The 18,478-nt window shown below is 42.3% G+C and overlaps 2 protein-coding genes across 5 annotated transcripts in view; one reads left to right on the plus strand and one right to left on the minus strand.

Annotated features, from left to right (window-relative positions):
- Window positions 1-746: 746 nt before the first annotated feature.
- LOC133219999 (glutamine amidotransferase-like class 1 domain-containing protein 3, mitochondrial) lies at window positions 747-6,050 on the plus strand. Of its 2 annotated transcripts, XM_061367720.1 has the most exons (5): window positions 747-894; window positions 2,088-2,259; window positions 3,809-3,841; window positions 4,095-4,299; window positions 5,762-6,050. In XM_061367720.1, exons 1-5 carry the CDS (start codon window positions 787-789, stop codon window positions 5,952-5,954), a joined length of 711 nt encoding a protein of 236 aa, XP_061223704.1. In that variant the 5' UTR covers window positions 747-786; the 3' UTR covers window positions 5,955-6,050. The 2 variants fall into 2 exon arrangements, with proteins under 2 accessions (XP_061223704.1, XP_061223705.1); XM_061367721.1 differs by lacking the exon at window positions 3,809-3,841 and having other exon boundaries at window positions 751-894.
- Window positions 6,051-7,536: 1,486 nt separating this feature from the next.
- ACOD1 (aconitate decarboxylase 1) overlaps window positions 7,537-18,478 on the minus strand; it is a 35,815-nt gene continuing 24,873 nt past the window's right edge. For 2 of the 3 annotated variants that reach the window (XM_061367724.1, XM_061367723.1), the window contains 4 exons: window positions 12,973-13,134; window positions 11,842-11,931; window positions 9,664-9,869; window positions 7,537-8,820 (listed from right to left, as the gene is read on the minus strand). In XM_061367724.1, the coding sequence (XP_061223708.1) occupies window positions 7,869-8,820; window positions 9,664-9,869; window positions 11,842-11,931; window positions 12,973-13,050 (1,326 nt within the window). In that variant the 5' untranslated portion in view covers window positions 13,051-13,134 and the 3' untranslated portion in view covers window positions 7,537-7,868. Of the gene's footprint in view, window positions 8,821-9,663; window positions 9,870-11,841; window positions 11,932-12,972; window positions 13,135-14,458; window positions 15,359-18,478 lie in introns of those variants that run through there. The other variant, XM_061367722.1, reaches the window with a different exon arrangement.

Here is an 18,478-nt window from a genome sequence, read left to right on the forward strand (position 1 = left end):
TCTCCAGCAGAACCTCCATACTACAAATTTGTGAAGCTGGGAGCAGATCAAAGATGGTAGGTTCATTTTCCAAAGAAACTCTGGTTTTCCTAGCAAAACTGAGTCACTCCTTAGAACACAATCTGAGGTTAGGATAGACAAAAGGTGTCTGATGTGTGAGGGTGCCACTGATCCTCAACAGCATCAGAACCCAGGCGGCTTCTGACTAAACTCCACTTACTCTTGCTTTCAAAGCTGTATATTCATTACATCATTACAGTTCTGTGTGTAAACAAAAAAAAACAAACAAAACCAAACCACATTGCTAAGCCTTTGCGAGGTCCTGCTGGAAGAAATCCAACTTCCAGAACAGCTGCAGCAATACAGGTAAGTAACAGCATCACACAGCACCAGCTCAGTGCTACTGCTCCGCTACGGTAAAGCAGGCCAGAAAGTGAGACCGAAAATACATCTGAGCCTGTTTAATTTAAAACAAAGGCGCACCTTTATTTCACATCCCTCCCCAGGTTTCCCCTTGCCGTTTAAAACCCATCCTCACCTACATGTTGTAGGCAGGAGAGGAAGCATATAGCGGACAGCTGCCCGCAGGGGGCTGCATGCGGTGTGCCAGACTCCCGGGTCACACTGAGCATCCATCAGTGCCGCCTGTAAGGCCGCGGGCGCTGCAAGACGTAGGCCTAACGGAGCCCAGCGGCGCAGGCGCAGCAGCAGGACGTGGAAGAGGGAGGGTGCCGCGAAGGCCCGGGCTCGCCAGCTTGGACAGCCTCTGCACGGTGCCCGGCCGCTATGGGCAAGCGGGTAGCTGTGGTTCTCGCCGGCTGTGGCGTCTTCGATGGCAGCGAGATTCACGAGGCCTCGGCGGCACTGGTGCATCTCAGCCGCGGCGGCGCAGAGGTATGGGGTGGCGGGTCCCGCTCCCCGGCACCCCGCGGGGTTGTGTGGAGCTGGGCGTGGCAGGCTTTCTGGGGCGGGGTATGGCTCCGCCGTCTTTGTGCCCCTCAGCAACCGAGGGACCCCCCGCCTTGGGCGCCCACCCTCTGGCCTGTGCCGGAGAGAGGGGCATGCCGTCCCTTGGCTCCTGTTTGTGGGATCGAGCGTCCCCCGCTTCACGGTGTTTCTTTTTCCCGCCACAGCACACGATAATGCCTTCTCAACTATAATCTCTCTTACTGTCTTGCCTTCTCCCTTTTCTTTATTGAGCCCCTCCCCGAAGCCATAAAGGTCCCCCTGACAGGAGCAGCGGCGCCAGGCAGGTCGCGGTTGTAACGGGTGGCAGGAGGCCTTGCCCTGCTCCTTTGTCTGTGGGATCCTGGAGATTGGGCCCAGTTAAAATTCTTGGTCTGTTTTCTGATTGTTTTTGCAGAGATCAGGGGCTCACCTTTGCTTGCATTCACTTACATGCCTTCTGTTACCTGTTTCTGAGCTTTTTCAGTAACTGGGCTAATTCAGTAGCAATTATTTTTTCAGTAGCAATTACTTTTTCAAGTAATTGGAGGAGCATGGGCCAAGATCATAGAATCATTGAATGGTTTGTGTTGGAAGGGACCTTAAACATCATGTAGTTCCAACCCCCCTGCCATGGGCAGGGACACCTTCCATTAAACCAGGATGCTCAAAGTCAAGTCGTGGTCCTGCCTGTGGCTTCAGACAGTGGAAGGTGGTCACTTTCTGTCTGCTTATAGCTGCACTCAGGTGTTTGATGGTAACAACAGCACCCTCATATTTAGCACAAAATTATCCTCTCTAAAATTAACTGGAGTCTGCAAAGCAAGACTCCTGTTTTGAAAAGCAGATATGTGAAAATAGACCCTGCAGTACACCTCTCACAAAGCTTTGCACTTCAGTGCAGCTTTCCTCTCTTGTGTCTAACCAAAATATATTCTTACATGTTTAGTTTTCCCTTCCTGCTACCAGTGTTTTGAGGAAGCAGCAAGATGGACAGGTTTACCCATCCTAATATGCCACCTATCGCTTTAGTTATTTAATGTCATAGATCCAGCCTATGGAATCCACTTCTCTTGTTTTTTTTGACCAGTGTGTAGGAGATCTGTTTACATTCACAAAGTTGCTTTATCTCTCTATTCTAGGTGAAGATATTTGCCCCCAATATTGAGCAAAGGGATGTAGTCAATCACCTAAAAGGAAGTCCAACAGAAGAGAAGAGAAATGTGTTAGTAGAAAGTGCCAGGTTGGCAAGAGGAAACATTCAAGATTTGGCTGAACTGAAAGCTAGTGAATTTGATGCAGTCATTTTCCCTGGTAGGTGCTTTTAAAAGAAAGTTATTTGTGATTTTTCAATTGCAAATTGAAATTCCTCTGTTACTTTTCTATTTTTAGATCCATTTAGAGAATAAATTATACTCGTTGATTTGAGAGGTATGGGGGGAGAATGTTTTTTTTTTTTTTAACTTATTTTCTTTTGAGGATGAGATGTTTTAGCAAGCTGTTACAGGCTGATAAGTCATATCAGTTTATTTATTAATTTATAGTTCAGTAATTTAAAATTCCAGACTGGTCTTTTGGTGTTAAGTTATACATCACACTGTGCCTTCTTTCTAAAGATAGTGAAAACTTTAATACCTACTTGTGGATAAAAACAAAAGTAGGGCCAGAACTTGAACTTGACAGCACATGGCAATGCCTTGATTTTAGGGCCTCTGAAATTGTTGGCAAAATAGCAGGTTTCCAAATAGATTGTGTTCCCTGTCAGATGTGAGTACATTTTGTCTTAATTATGTATCTGGTCTGCTGCTGATCAAGTTACACTAAACATATTTATGGATAATTTTTTATTTATAGACCACAGAATTGCCTTTCAGACGGAGGTAATTGTAATCATTTTAGAAATGAGGAAACCAAAGTGTCACGAGGAAATTACGATTTGCTGAAGATCACTTTCCAGAATATTCATAGTACTGTTAAATATTGCCTTCATGATTGTGCCTAAGCGTTAATTTTGGAGTTGTGACACTGTCTTCTGTTGTAAAGCCAGCAGAGGGAGCCTGTGTATAAAGCAAGAGAAACATCCAGCGCTAAAGTGACATCATTGCTGAGCAGGGAGTAGAGGCTAGCAAGTATTTTCCACTTTAATTTCATGCTGTTATAACCCAGGCTCAGAAGGGTTGCTGTAAGAACTGTCACAGGGAAATAAACTCTATATGAAGTTTGAAAATTAAAATCTTACCTTAAAGATTCCTGATAGCCCTTGAAAGTGAACAAAGGGTGGAAAAAAAAATACTAAAAATGCAAAGCTACTTGATGTTGTCCGTTGAAATACTTGTGGCAATTTGTTTACTGTAGAAAAGCTGATGTTGTGCGCATCCCTTAGGGACTCAAATACAGTGGATGGTTACTCTTATTAATAACTTTCTCTGATTATTCTGATCTGGCAAGTGAAGGTGCTGTAAAATACAGTCTTCTTGTACAATTAAATAAAGATTAAATGCAAGTTTATTGTTATAGATATGTCGTCATTATTGTTATAACTAATTTCTAGAAAGACAAATCCTGCATTATTTTTAATAGGAAATTATCATTCACAAGTAATGTGTCTCAGAATATCATATGTTCTAATCTCCTTTTTATGTAATATTCATTTGGTTTTTATTGTGTTAACCCATTATTTTAAGTCAAAAAATAATACTAAAGGAGTAAAAAACCTAAAGTATTCAACTAAAACTTGAGAGTGAATTACTGTTGAGCATCAAATCACTGTTTGTATTATTCTTGTGACTTATATTTTTCTACTTCAGACTGTCATTGGGTTTTTTTCTGATCCCTCCCTTGCTTATTGAGGGATGTATATCAGATGGTGCAGCTTTTCCAGTGACTAGCATTGAAGGTGAGCCTTCCTGTTTGTTGCTCAAGGTTAAGCTTTCTGGCCTGTGTAACATACATGATATAAAAAAGTGCAGTTAAACTTTTAACATTGTAAACCCGTCATGTTTCAGGTGCTGAAAGCTTTCAGTGTAGTAACTTAGCAGTCCTATGTATGCCAAGATTATGTTGTAAAAAAAAACAAACTTCTGTCTAGTATTGAATTGAATGACTTTTAGTGGTATCATATATTTGAGCTTTTTGTTTTCCTTTTTTAGGTGGCTTTGGTGTAGCAAAGAACCTGTGTTCCTGGGCTGTAGATGGCAAGAACTGTACTGTCAATGAGCATGTGAACTCCACACTCCAGGCTTTCCACAGTGCTAAAAAGCCCATTGGTTTGTGCTGCATATCACCGGTTCTGGCAGCTAAAGTCTTTCCTGGTTGTGAGGTTACAGTTGGCCAAGATAAAGATGTAGATGGAAGGTAAGAAGGAAATGGATACATGGGAATTCAGATTAGAAAATGGACAGTCTTCTGTGCAGAGGTCTGAGGTCTCAGGTGCCAGTAAGCCCTTGGTAACTTCTGAGTGACATTTTTCACTTATTTATGATTTTCACTTGCCTAATAGTTCTTGTATAATGAGCAGAACTCTCAGGGGAGAGAGACTGAATCTGTGAGGTCAGGTGACTTGTGCACTACAATGTTGGAAAAATTTATCCCTAAATTCAGAAATACATTGGTCTGTGATATCACAGAATCATTTAGATTGGAAAAGACCTTTAAGGTCATTGAGTCCAACCATTAACTCAGACCTGGCAAGTCCACCACAAAACCATGTCCCTAAGCACCACATCCTAATGTCTTTTACACACCTCCAGTGTTCTGATACCAACATCCACACATACAATTAGTAGTTTGCCGACTCTAGGTAGCCTTATCTCTTGCGTAAGCTGTTACTCTGTGAGCCACTGAAGGTAATGTAAGTTCCTGCACTGGCTTTATTGTGCAGTGTGGGCGCTAATGAGTCAGTGGATGTAGCATCTGTCAGTCTGTGACAGCATCTGTCAGAAAGTGACAGAACAAAGTGACTTTTATGGAATCATAGCTGTGCGAACATGCAGATGACCAAGGATATCAAGTAATTTTTTCTGCATTATATTCATGGTTACTGAGCAATGGATTTTAGCTCATACTGAGTGAGGTACAGAATGTGCTTACCTAATGCCTTTGAAGGCCATGATTCATATTGCAAATGTGGGAATGAAGAACAGGCATGTGGCCAGCTGGCATTCAGAAACTTGGTACCCGGTGGTAATTGGAGTGGCTGTTTAAATTGTGTCTGTGGGCTTTTGTCTGTTCAGGGATTTTTAGTTTTTCAGTCAGCAGTGGTTTGGGGCCAGTTTAGGGGAGGCAGTTGAGAACAGGACCTGGCAGAAGCATGTGCTGCTTCAGGAACTGTCAACTCCAATAAAACTTCTGAATGGAATTTCATCTCAGCAGTGATACTAAGGGTTTGTCTCTGCTCCTTCCTTATCCTTAGGGGGAAAAAAAAAAAAGCCCAACAAAATTCTGCAGAATCCCAGCAAAAGTCTTTACATGAAGGTGTTGGAAAAGGTCTAAAGTGTCTGCAAGTTCAGCTGGCATCTCTCAAACTTTTGAGGATCAGTTATGATCACTTGGTGTCATCTTGTAAACTACTGAAAGATTGTTAAAACCAGAATTACGCCTTCTGCCAATCTGTGGCTGTGCATTTTTTACCTTGTTTTCAAAGCTGTCAGATAATCTGTTTTGCCATAGGGGCTGGATGGGCCTGGCAGTAGCAGTCTGATTCCCTTGTCATCAAGAGTCACTTTAATATTATTGTAGTTCTCTCATTCAAGTTATGTTGGCAGAACTTTATTCCTGTGTTTTCTCTGTAAGTTAACGACAGCCTTTTTATTTACAGATTTCCTGATGCTGAAACAGCATCTGCTATAGTCGAGCTTGGATGTAAGCACATTTGCAAAAATGTAAATGAATCCCATGTGGACAAAGCCAATAAAATAGTTACTACCTGTGCCTTCATGTGCAAGGCTCCTCTGCATGAAATCTTTGATGGAATTGGAACGATGGTACAAGAAGTCCTGAAACTTGCATAACTGGAATCATACAGACTTCTACAAGGAAATCAGTTTAACTGAGAATAAGCATTTAGCTTCCTTTGAATGTAGTAATAAAATAATGCAAATACTAAACTTCACAGTTCTTGGGGTTTTGTTTGGTTTAGTTTTAAAATCTGTACATCACAGGGTTATTGCTAATTTTATCCTATTTATTTCTTTTTTAAAATAGAAAATGTGTTGAAGGTTGTGTATGTGGGTGTCAGCATTTTTTTTTTCTCATGAATCAATGTATTCAGTCATGATGAGACAGTCCTTCTCGGAGAGGGACTTTTTGCAAGGAGATTTAGTGACAGGACAAGAGGAAATGGCTTTAAACTGAGAGTAGATTTAGATTAGATATTATGAAATTCTTCACTGTGAGAGTGGTGAGACTGGAAGAGGTTGCCCAGAGAAGTTGTGAAGAATCCTTTTCAGCGTTCAAGGCCAGGTTGGAAGGGGCTTTGAGCAACCTGGTCGAGTGGAAGGTGTCCCTGCCACAGGCAGGGGGATTGGAACTAGATGATCTTAAGGTCCCTTCCAACCCAAACCATCCTGTGATTCTATGATAATGTGGGACCCCTCTCTGCCCAGTGGTGTGATTATTAGTAATTCATATTTGGTGTTACCCAGCTATAATTGCTGTTGAAATAGCTCTAAATGAGTCTGTGTGCCTTCAGTATAGGTGAGTAAATTTTAATAGGGCGGGAAAAAGTATGCAAGTCTTTAAAGCACGTATAATTTTAGCATGGACTTAACTTTAGAAACCAAGAGTCAGAGGTTTAAGTACAAATTAATACATTGTTTGAGACAAACACACAGGTTTTGCTCTAATATATGAAATTACTTGGGGTTTAGTTGGTAAAATGAAATAGCTTTATGATTTTTTTTTTATACATAGTTTATTGCCCTAAGGAAGTCACACTTCACATATGCTAGAACAGTTGCTTTGATCTCATAAATGTGAACGAAGGTGGCCAGCCTCTCTAATAAGCGCAATATAGCAAGGTTTTGTACTCCTGAAGGAACTAGAAATTCCCAGCATTTGTTTAAGGTAAGCTGAGAGTCACTGTAGACACTTAATTGTCTCAGCATGAGAAGTGGTATGATGCTTGCAGATCTCTTTTGCTACTCACAACAGAAGTACTGCAGTCCATGCTTTGCAGTGCCTGAAGGAATGTAAACATGTCATCATCACTAGTGCTAATCATGTCTTGTTGATCAAGGGCCTGGAGTGGGAATACAGCAGGAACAAACCTGTACCACAGAGCAGCCAAAAGACGGGACTAGGAAATAATGCCTTTATGATGGGGAGCATTGAGTTGTGCCTCTTGCTCAGCAGCCGGCATGGTCAGGGAGGGCACTAACCTTTACCTGTGATTCCTGACATGTTGCAGAGCATTGAGTGCTACTACTTTCTATGTGTGCCGTGTTTATTCTAGCACAAATATCAAAGTTCAGATGTAATTGGTGGCTTTTTCAAGGAGGTTTTAGAGCTAAATCTACAGAAATAAATATATAAAGGCTTTTACTCTGTCCTTCTCGGGATGTTTCTCACAGACACAGCATTTCTATACTCCAGAAGTTCCTGTATGGATTTACTTAGCAGAAGCAGAATATACAGATGCTTTTGGCAGCAGAGTGGACACATTTTTGTGTCATGCACAAGCAGTGCTCTGCCTCTAGAGGTATAAAGATAATGGAAGTGCCACCAATCATGCCAGCAGAGGATTTTCTATTCAGCCTGGGCTGTGTGCATAATCACTAGCTTACTTAGTCAAAACCCACGGTATTTGACTGAGTGTGGCTCTTGTGTTACAGGAGTCTTGTTCAAAAGTGCTTGAGTCACTAAATAAGAGTTTGTCCTGAATTTTGTGTTTGCCTTGTGAACAGTCTTGCTGTTGGCTCAAGCAGTCAAAGGAAGCGCAGCTTCTCCAGAAGAGCTCTAGCTGCCTGTCCTGATAAAAATGTACTTAACACAGAACAGTCCTCTACTTTTTCCAGATTGTACACGGTCTCTATGATGCCTTCTGTGGCTTCTGCAGGCAGGGTGCTGGAGACATTGGACTGAAATTTTTTCTCCAAGTCCTCCTTTTTCAGGGGTTTCCTCCAGTGCCCATAGAATGTGTCGCAGCGGTCACTAATCATGTTGCCATCCTGAAGCATGACGCTCACTTCGCAGTAAAGACTCTCAAAGCTAGGTGTGTTATCAGGAGGGTGCTCCAGTTGCGTTTTGCAGAGGAGCTCCTGCAAGGCCGGCCGGTGAATGTTCTCACTGGTGAAGGACTGGACCGACATGCTGCCGTCCAGCAAAGAAGAGCACGCAACAAACTGGAAGGAGTGTCGAGCTTCATGCTCTGAGGTAGGGCTGGCTCTGTTCACGTATTTGACGTCTGGGACTCTGAGAATGACTTTCTCAATTTTATCAAGGGGGAGCAAGTTGTTGCTCTCCACAAGCTTCCTCCTAACAGAAGATGCTGCATCAGCCACCCAGTGTGTTCCCAGGTGAGCAGGAAAGCGTTTAATGGCAACGTCTTGCTGGTCCAACAGCCATGGATAGGAGTGCAAGGTTGGCAGAGTCTGTGGGTTGTAATCTGTATAAAAGGCACCTATCCCGGACTCCATATCCAAGATCTGCTTGTTTCCTTGAAGGCCCTGTGATGCTAAGCAAGCTGCTTCCAGTCCATGCTTGGCAGCATTGCCAACATGGAGGGGCTTCGTTTGGGTTGCTGCGTTAGCCAGTGGGGCACCTGCATAGGAGGCAGCGATAGCCAAGGTGTTTTTACATTGCAGTTGGTCAAGAGCTAGCAGTTTGGCACAAGCTGCTGCACTCCCCATTGTACCAACCACAGTAGGTGGGTGAAACCTGAGAAAACAAAAATGTCTTAATTACCATATTTCAAAAAATCATCTGAACTCACTATATACAAAAGCTCCAATTTCCTAGTGCTGCTGTGGAAGACAGATTGAGCCATAAAGAAACATACACTCAAAATTCATGTGTGGCTCTAGTGGAAAAACTTGTTGCTTTTCCCCAGGAATAAGTTAAACTGGAATAGTACTACTTCCAATAGGTCTTCCCCAGAAAGCAATTGAAATTTTAGAACTGCTCATAATTCGAGGCACACCAAGCAGTATAACGGCAAAAGCATCACAGTTTAGTCTTCTGTAAATTATATATATTGGGGGAGGCAAGTTTTGCCATTCTGAACCAGTTTTGTAAAACTGATAGAAGGAACACACACAAAATAGCAAGAAGACATCTAGTCCATCCCATGTTTCAAGGCTTTCCCCTATGCACACCCCATCTTCCTGGGTTCTGCTCAGGGCCCAGCTCCAGTGGCTCCCCTCTGCTGAGAGCAAGGCACTGTTTGCAGTTGAGGCGTGATCGTATGTATTCATGAGAGCCTGAAATCTCTGCTGTTAATCATTGCCTTTTTTGCTGCAGTTTTTAATAGATGGGGAGATCATTACCTCCTTCTTGTAAACTGCTCAGTGCTCTCATAAAGACAGCTATTAGCTAAGCCATAAGGAGTCATGTAAGTGTATTTAAGTTTAAGATGAACCTTTCTTAACTTTCCAGACAAGCAACATAGAAAATATGAATGACTATGCCATCTCTATTTTAACTGGCATTTAATTAAGTGTATTAACACTGAGAAAACAAACCCGTTCCACTCAACTTTCTACTTGAAGCATTTCTTTGTACCTTTTTGGGATATTCCTGGCTTCGCTGGAGAAGCGCAGCAGCCGGCCTTGCACTTCGATTCCCACATTGAAAGCTAAGAGCAGATCAAGACCTGAGATTTTTTTCTTCTGAGGAAAGGCCTCTGAGAGTGCAATCACAGCAGGAAGTACAGCCCCAGATGGGTGTGTGGCAGGATGCCATGTGTCGTCAAAATCCATTGAGTGCACCTAATGGAAAGAAAAGCCTTGACATGTGATCAGAAACAAACTCTGAGTTGGCAAGATTGGCTCAGTCAAATAAAACTACTGAAATTGGTATAAAAAAGGGCTGAAGATCTAAATTTTCCTTAGAAAACAAATCTTCACAAGTCCTTCTTTCAAAGACCTTCCCTCCCAACATGGCTTCATGAGAAGTGGCAATGCGATACAAATCTTGCCTCAAAGGAGAGTAATTCTAATTCAAGTTGTAGCAGTCTAAAACCAGTATGATAGTGATTCGTCTTTCCTGCAGTAGGGTTTTGCTGCTTTAATTAGATTTGTATAATTAAAGCAGCAGTCCTAGGTCCATCATATGAACTGTGAATTTTCACTTCCCCCAAAACAGTATATAAATGTGTTGAAACTACTTCCCCAGTGCTGCAACCGATGCTGCCATTAGGGCTCACAGCGTTAAAGCTGTAGCAGTCCAGTCCATACTTCTAACTCTAAGTTATACCATCAGAACAGCTTCTTCAGTGCAACCCTCCACAGGCAACAGGTACAAGCCTGCAAATGTACACGAGGCTTTAGCCTGAATTCTCAGCACATTGACCTGTCACATGAAGAGCCAGACTCCCTGGGGTTGCTAGGACTAGGAGAATGTTGGTCTTAAAACTGGGATAAGCCATTTAGTCCTTGAGAGTATCCAGAGAGGTGCCTCCTCTCTCCCATGCCCACAGTCCAGCTGCCCGGGAAGATTTTGGGTATTCCCACCATGATAGGAGACTACTCCCAGCATTGCAGTCAGTGTTTGCAATGTACTGCTTGACAGATCCCCACACCTACCCCCAAGATTTTGAACATCCCCAAGGACTTGAGAACATCAGAGGCAGCACTTCTAATAACAATAATGTCTCAAAAGCTGAACTTTCACGCCTGTTCACCCATGTCTTACTTCAGAGCAACTGGGAAGGTGGTCAGTCTCCCCAGCGCTCAGGTCTTGCCCCATAATACAGGGAATATGCACTTCTGAGGACCATGTTTCTGAACAGGCATTAAGAAAACATAGTTTCTACCTTGAAAAACTTAGATGCCATCTGGAAAGATGCCCTGTAGTGCTGGATAGGGAAAGTTGTGCCCAATACCTGGTAAGCTGTGTTCTTGACAACTTCAATAAGCACCAAGAATTAACCTGTGACTGAGATGTAAACTGAAATGATCATACACATGCTAAAAGCCACATTTGAATGTCAATGAGCTGCTAGGAGCTGAGAGGCTCCAGATCTCTTTTCCAAGGTAATTTTTTCTACACTGGAATTGAGGACCTCTGATCTTGTTGTTGCACTAATTCAGATAGGTTTAATATTACCATTTCCTTGGTTGGTCACCTAGTTTTGCATAATTGCCAATTTTGTCTACCCCACCTCTTGTGCATATTTCAGTTTCAGATGGTTTCAACCTTAATCTGAGTTTAGACAAATGTATGGGGAAACAGTTACTGCTTTAATAACAATGTACGTGTCCAAAATGTATGATTGGCTTTTGCAAACTGCATAACCAAAGATTAAATTGCCTTGTGATATTTTATGTGTGTATGTATATGTGCATCTGTCTGTATTTGTGTTTTTCTGCAACTGTACTTTGCCAGCTGGCATGAAATTTGGATCCCAGTGAAATCAGCCAGAGCAAGGAGTATCTCTTTATAATGCAGCTGTAGCAAGGTTGTAACAAGCTGTAGAGTTCTGACCTTTGAAAACACCCTTGAGTCCCACATTAAAGGTAAGGGATGCTGTTGATCTGGGTCAGATATGTATTATACCTTGATCTCAGTTTCATTGGGAGAAAGTTGAAGCACGTTAGGAGAATGGTCTAGGAAAGTTTTGTAGCAGGCTTCAGGCAGAAGAATAAAGTAAACCAAGATTTTAGGAGCTTTCTGTTCTCTCTAGAGCAAGAATGGCATCAATTACTGTGATTTAAGAGCAAACAAAAGAGCATCCCTTACAGCCACTCCATTCACAAAAGCTGCATACAGAGGAGGCAGTCGGAAATCCAAGTGGCCCCAGATGGTACTGGATGTCTCTGAGCTGTAGATCTGAAATAAATTGACATAAATTAATTCAAAATCCAGAACCCAAGGATAAAATGTGTGCCGTATCTCTGATGTAATCCAGATCAGGCTGTACCCTCTCGGGACCCAACTGTTCCCTTTCATGAGAAAAATATTGTTCTTTAGAAAGGATGAAAAGAAACTCACTTTCCTGTTGGTTTATGTCCCTTTCCACCCAAACAGACCTCAGGTGCCAGACGAACACCATGCACCTGGCCATTCAATACCTTCACACAATCTCTGGCCATTGATATCCCTTCCCACAGCCCATCTGCAGTTGTCTCAATACTGTCATCATCTTGCTGAGGAAGATCTCCAGCTAATGGTTCTGGTTTTCTACTTTTCATAAGACCCTGAATAAATGATATACAGCCTCCTGGAGCAAGTAGCCCCAAGCTCCACTCCTTTTGCTGTTCAGATCTTTGTAGCCATAAAAAGATTTTGCAGAATTAAATAGAACAAAACCCCCACAGTTTGGGAAAGTGCGATCTCTGTGCAAATGGACTCACAGAACTCTGGAGCACGAGTCCAGCTGGGCAAGTCTGATCAATAGAACAGTAGGTGAAACTCCTCCTCAGGGTCAAATAGTGCTCTAGTTTAGGGAAAGCAGGACTGGAGAAACATGACCAATGTACTCCAGACAACAATTATATTTTGGGAAGTAAGCCACTTTTAGCTCTCCATCCCATTAGCAGTCTCTTATTTTTGAAAGTTGATGATAAGGGATATTTACTTTGCTGATGTTCTTAAGAAAATCTCACGGGCAAAATAAAGCAACAGTTCTTAATTATCTGTGCTTGCAGGGGGTTATCCTAACATATAGTCTGTTACAGAGGCTTTTGCCTATCCAGAGTTAAATAACTCAAGCAATGAAGTTTCCCTGTGTGAAGTGGGAAGAACCCTGTGTCTCTCTTTCCGTCCCCCAAAGAATTTCACCATGAGGAAGTTTCCCCTTATAGCCCAAATTTTCCCTTACTGTCCTTAAAGCTGAACTTTAGGGCATGCTATGAATGCCAAGCATCTTACCTTGCTGTATTGTGTCACTTTGTGGCAGACCTCAGTGTTGGTACCCAGAAGCCCCACTCCAAGAGTATCGAGAATCATTCGCTTGCTTCTCTGAATGACTTGGTCTGTCAAGTGGTTTGCATTCAAACCATGAATGACATTGGCAAAATCTCCTGTAATTGTCTGGGAGGGGGAAAAAAAATGAAGAAAAAGAAAAAGAAATTTCTATTCATTTAAAGAAAACACTTTTTTTTTCTTCCCTTTTTTTCCTCTTTCTTTCAGTTTCAGACTACTGCTTAGCATACCGGCCATTTCTGTTGCCCTGCCCATGCTTACATGAATTGCATCAGCAAAACTAAGGTTTGAATTCTTCCTCTTTTTATTCCCAGAAATACCACAGTGTTATTTATATTATATTTATACTTCCATCAGTCTCTGTCTCTCTTTGGTATTTCTGCTGCTTCCTCCTTGAGTCCTTGAGGGTAAGCACTGCAGGTAATATAACTTTGAAAGATATCTTCATCTCCACCTCTGTACACATACAAACATACATAAAACAAATACAAGCAAAACCCACTTGGCTTTCTATAGCACCTTGCTATTGCAATCAGTGGGAAAGCAGCACTTCAATCCCACTGCCACACAAGGAGGAAAGATTTAATCTCCCTGAGTAGCAGAATTACTTTCCCAAATCTTGCTGAGCTTGGAGGTCAGTAGGACTGGCATCTCTACCTTGCACCCGCTGCTCCTAGCTCCCAGCTCTCACTGAATTTGTACTCAGATGGGGTGCCAGCTTTTCTCCAGGACAAGATCTCATCTTTTTGAAAGCAGTGGCTCCTTGTTCCTGGCTCCTGCTGATCTGGGAATTATATATTTTTTTTTTTTTTTTTTTCTCCTTTGCTTTCCTATTGAACCCATTATGCAGCCTGCTTCTTGGCTGGAGCTGTTAGTTGCCATTAATACATCTATTAGAATTAATCTAGAACTTCCCTTTTCTGACCATTAGAAACATCCACATATAGAGGTATATATTATTTACAACCAGCCTACACATACACTTGCTTTCTTTCATATTGGTATTACTGAATAAAGCTGTTGTTCCTTTTGGAAATTGTCTCCTTCCATTCATCCTTACCCTTCTTCTACTCCCCTGCACGTATCCACACCACGTGGTATTTCCTCTTAGCCTGCATTTTGCTAAAGTAAACCAAACAGTGCTGCTTTCTCTTTTATAACATAGACTCACTCCTAACTATGCTAGTAGCTTTTCAGTGTGTTGTTCACATTTGATTTCTATTCTATAGCAATGGTGACCAGAATTGTACCCATTATTTCAAACAAATTCTCACTCGGCTTTGTACTAAAGCATTAAGACTATCTTGAGGAACACAAGTCATTTAAAGGAGGTGAACCACATATCCCAGTGGTTCCCTAAAAAATAGAGAGTGAGGATACAAAAGCTTAAACAGAAAAGTGCATCTTACAGTGCAAAGAAACAAGACAGTACCTTTGCCCACATCACAGAGGGATGGTGCAAGGTTCCAGGGAGATGCAGCAAATGAGCGGCAGCCAGTGAGCTGGGGAAATAATTCTCTCACTATTTATATGGGTAAGTCTGGGGTGGGGAAAGAAATATTGGGCCTTTTTTCTTGCTCATCATGCCCTGCCCATTTCCTTCTCTGCCTGGAAATGTTCCTTTTTCTTCTTTCTTTCAACTTTCCTCTAACTGTAGCATAAACTGCTGGGACATGTGCTATGGGACTTTGCCAGTCACATTCATATGTTGCATAAACTGATATATGTGATGTTTTATTACCAGATAGAAACCAGTATATTGATTGTCTTACATTTGTTAGTATGGAAAGAAGAGGTCATCAGGTGTGTCAGGCTAATCTTGGGCAACCACAGGAGTCCATGGATAACTGTACTGGTTGAGTGAGCAATCAGCCCAGTACTAGACTACAGGATGGCAGAAGCTGTTTTAACTTAAACAATCTGTTGTTTTGTTTTCTTCTTCCTTCACTATATGCCTCTTCTATAATATGTAGAATTCAGACATGGGAAATGTGTGGCATAAGAACTTCAGAACATAAGCTGTATTAAGGCAGCTCGTGGGGGTTGGACTAGATGACCTTTGAAGGTCTCTTCCAACCCAAACTATTATATGATTCTATTATTCTGTGGTTCTTGATATTTAACAGTGTTTTAGCAGCATGAGTCACTACGTGAGACCATAATTTCTACTAGCAGGTTTTCTGCATCTCAGTCAAGGATGCTTTCTCTGAAGAAGGAGGCGATTCTCCCACCAGCAGTTTAGGCATCTGGGGGAATCCCAGGCTACTACAAAATAGTGAGTCAGAAAACCCTGCCCATCCCATCAGGAAAGGAGCAGACCCCAGAGGAGCAGGAGTAGTATGTATGAGTAATGTATGTCTGAAGTTTGGGAACCTCCTGAATTAGGGAACAAAGCATCAGATTTTCTCAGGATTGCAGTCTTGCACTTCCATGCTAAAGTACTGCCTGAAACTTACTGTAGGAACCTCAGCCCTTTACTCAGCCTAGCCTCAAATAATTTTGTAAAGCTGTATCTAATCCCTGAGTGCTTCCAGGTAGAGACTGGCATAGGTCTGTAGGTGAAGTCACTGATTCGAGTGGCTTTTATTAATACTAACAGGTCCTGTTTTTAGGCTTCATCCTCTCCCCTCTCCTGTTCCTGGACACATAGTCCTCTTCATCCTCCTTGTGCCAGTGCTGAGGCTGAGCAGACCCTTTTCTGAGCTGGTCCAGCCTGTCTCCAGATCCAGCTCAGGGATTCTCAACAGTCAGGCAAAACTGAGTTTCTTGCCTCAGAAATGCAAAATTAAATCTAGCAGCACACCTGGAGGGAAACAGAAGTAGGGCTAGCAGTATTCCATGAAATTCTGGGAGGGCATGTACAGGTAAAAAGAGATGAGAGGGCATTAGCTGTTTTTGAGCAAGCTCTAACCCAGACTAATTTGCCTGTGCCTTGAGCCAGCTCTGCTTATGGATGTCATCTTCAGGTGCCTAACTTCATGCTGAAAATTGCACTGGGTAAGCTTAAGAGTGCTTTAAATGACAGAATCAGTGATGTGACTTTTTTCAGATTTAGCCAAAGAGGCTGAGGCCCAGGAGTCCCAAACCCCAGCCCTACAAACACATACACACTTTTGTATGGGCTAATCTGCATTATGTGTAAGCTCCATTTAAAAATCTTATCCCTTCTCTCAGTATGGGCAGCTGTTCAGCATGGCATGGCTAAACCTCTTCCCACACACATTTCTTTTTGAGTATACCACATTTTTTTATGAGTATTTCTTCACTCATGTATGCATAACTTACATCTATATACACTATCCAAGCAGCATTTACTAGTTCCTGGGTGAGATGTGCATTTTAGCCAAATCCTGAGCCTGTGGGGAGACAGAACCAGAATGTTCATCAATATGTCTTCCTTGCCCCCTCATTTCCATGCTAAGGAAAACCTCACAGGTGGCCTGGTTTGCTGAAGGATTACCTTTGGTGCTGATAAAATCCAGCCCAGCTAACAGGATTACTCACATAGACAAGTTTGGCAGTGGTTAGAAAGGCTAGTAGAAGTTAATGCTATTAGTCTGAAAAAGGGAAACATCTTCTTAACTTTCACTTTTGTTCTTCCCTCCAGAAAATGGAAGAAAATATGTAAATCACAGAACCACAGAATCACAGAGTGGCGGAGGTTGGAAAAGATCATCTGGTCCAAACTCTGTACCCTAGCAGAGCTACTCAGAGCAGGTTGTCCAGCACTGTGTCCAGTTGGGGTTTGGATATCTTCAAAGATGGAGACTCCACAGCCTCTCTGGGAAACTTGTGGCAGTGTTTGACCACCAAAACATTGCATATTCAAACCCTAACGTCAGTCCCCTTTCAGTCATTTGCTTCCTTTACCTTTGGGGTATCTGTTATAGTCTCATTCTATTTCTCATTTCTTCATCAAGTGAGACTGAAGTGAAATTTTTAATATCTCCTTGATCCCTCTGTGCTTCTATATGGCAAAAAGGAGACACAACCGCCTCACAGGAGAACTTCCCTACATAAGAAGCAATATGGGATCCTTTTCATTTCCCCTGACAACCCCAGTGAATGAAACAGTGAATACATCAGAATGCATGTAAAGCATGAGAAAACTATGCAGTAATGCAATTCCTGATTAATTTATAATTTTAATGACTGCTCTAATACAGCTGGCACTATCCTGGAAAGCCCACAGTCAGAATTGAGCAAAAATGGCCCATAATCCTTTTTATTTCTAGAAGGCGTAGTGTAGTGTCAGCCTGTAGGACTGCGTCCTCAGCCTTCATTATTTCTCAAAACAAGGTCCATAAGACAGTTTACAGTTTACAATGTCTTACGCCCCCCCCAAGACTTTGAAACACTATTACTGGAAGTAATAAGTGTGCAGCTGCCTTTAATCCCATGTCAAGACTCCAAAGTGAATTCAGATTGGAGCCAGAGCTTGTGAAGTGCCTTGCAGTGTGATGCGTGGTCACACACTGCTAGCTGATCTCAGATGCATGATCACTTCCTTACGTAACCTTGATTGCAAGATGGATTGTCCCATGTATTGCAAGAGGAGCACCAGTGCTATTTAAGGACTGGACAGAGATATGAGAAAGTGACTTCTCTAAAAAAAAAAAAATGAAATGAAACTGTAAATGCAAATAATTAAGTTACTTGGGAGACCAGTTTCCAAAATGTGGTCTGAAGACCTCAGAGTCAGATGGACACTGTAGGCTTAGGAGTAAAAGGAAAGCAATATGATTATCACTGTAGGGGGAAGAGGCATCTATACAAAGTCCTGTACATCCACAGGAGAATTCATAGGGATCGAAACAGAAGAAGGTTGAAAAGCAGTGACTGAGCGTTTGGAACAGGCTGTCCACCCTGACAAAGGGAATCTGCTGCTTTCCTCTTCTTTGACACTATATGCGTGGTTCAGCAATTTGAGCAGACAATTTGTTAACCAGGGAGCATGATGGAAAGACAAAATGCGTTCATCCAAATGCCATTTGCAACATCGTGCGCAGCTACAGTAATGAGCTCTGTTGATTACAGAACAAGGCTTTAGAAAACCAGTGCCCCACAGAGTCTATTTTCTCCTGCTGACATCACATTTTTAAGCTGCTTTTTTTCTTTATTTCGCCTCCAGTTATTTCAGGCTAAACTCTGCCCACACCTGCAAGCTGTATGGTTGCAACTGAAAGCAGATTTGGCCGTAGCCTTGTGCTTCTTTTGTTCTGAAGAAATACAAAAAATTATGACAAAAATGCGGAGTCCAAGCTTCCTTTTCTTTAAGCCAGCCTTTAAGATGTGACTTTGTTCATGGGCTGTGCTAAGATGAGAAAATGGGAGTCAGGTGCCAATGTGCTCTGTTTGCAGAGCCTTTCTAATTGCTTAGGGTCTGAAAGCACCTTACAAGTGCAGGACCTGCTCCTTTGCCCTCTGCTGGGATATTTTAAGTACAATAAAG

The sequence above is a fragment of the Neopsephotus bourkii genome, unplaced genomic scaffold (assembly GCF_033783945.1).
Source record: "Neopsephotus bourkii isolate Nb327-2 ecotype Australia unplaced genomic scaffold, CSIRO-AGI_Nbou_v1 NB_1394, whole genome shotgun sequence".
NCBI classification, from domain to species: domain Eukaryota; kingdom Metazoa; phylum Chordata; class Aves; order Psittaciformes; family Psittacidae; genus Neopsephotus; species Neopsephotus bourkii.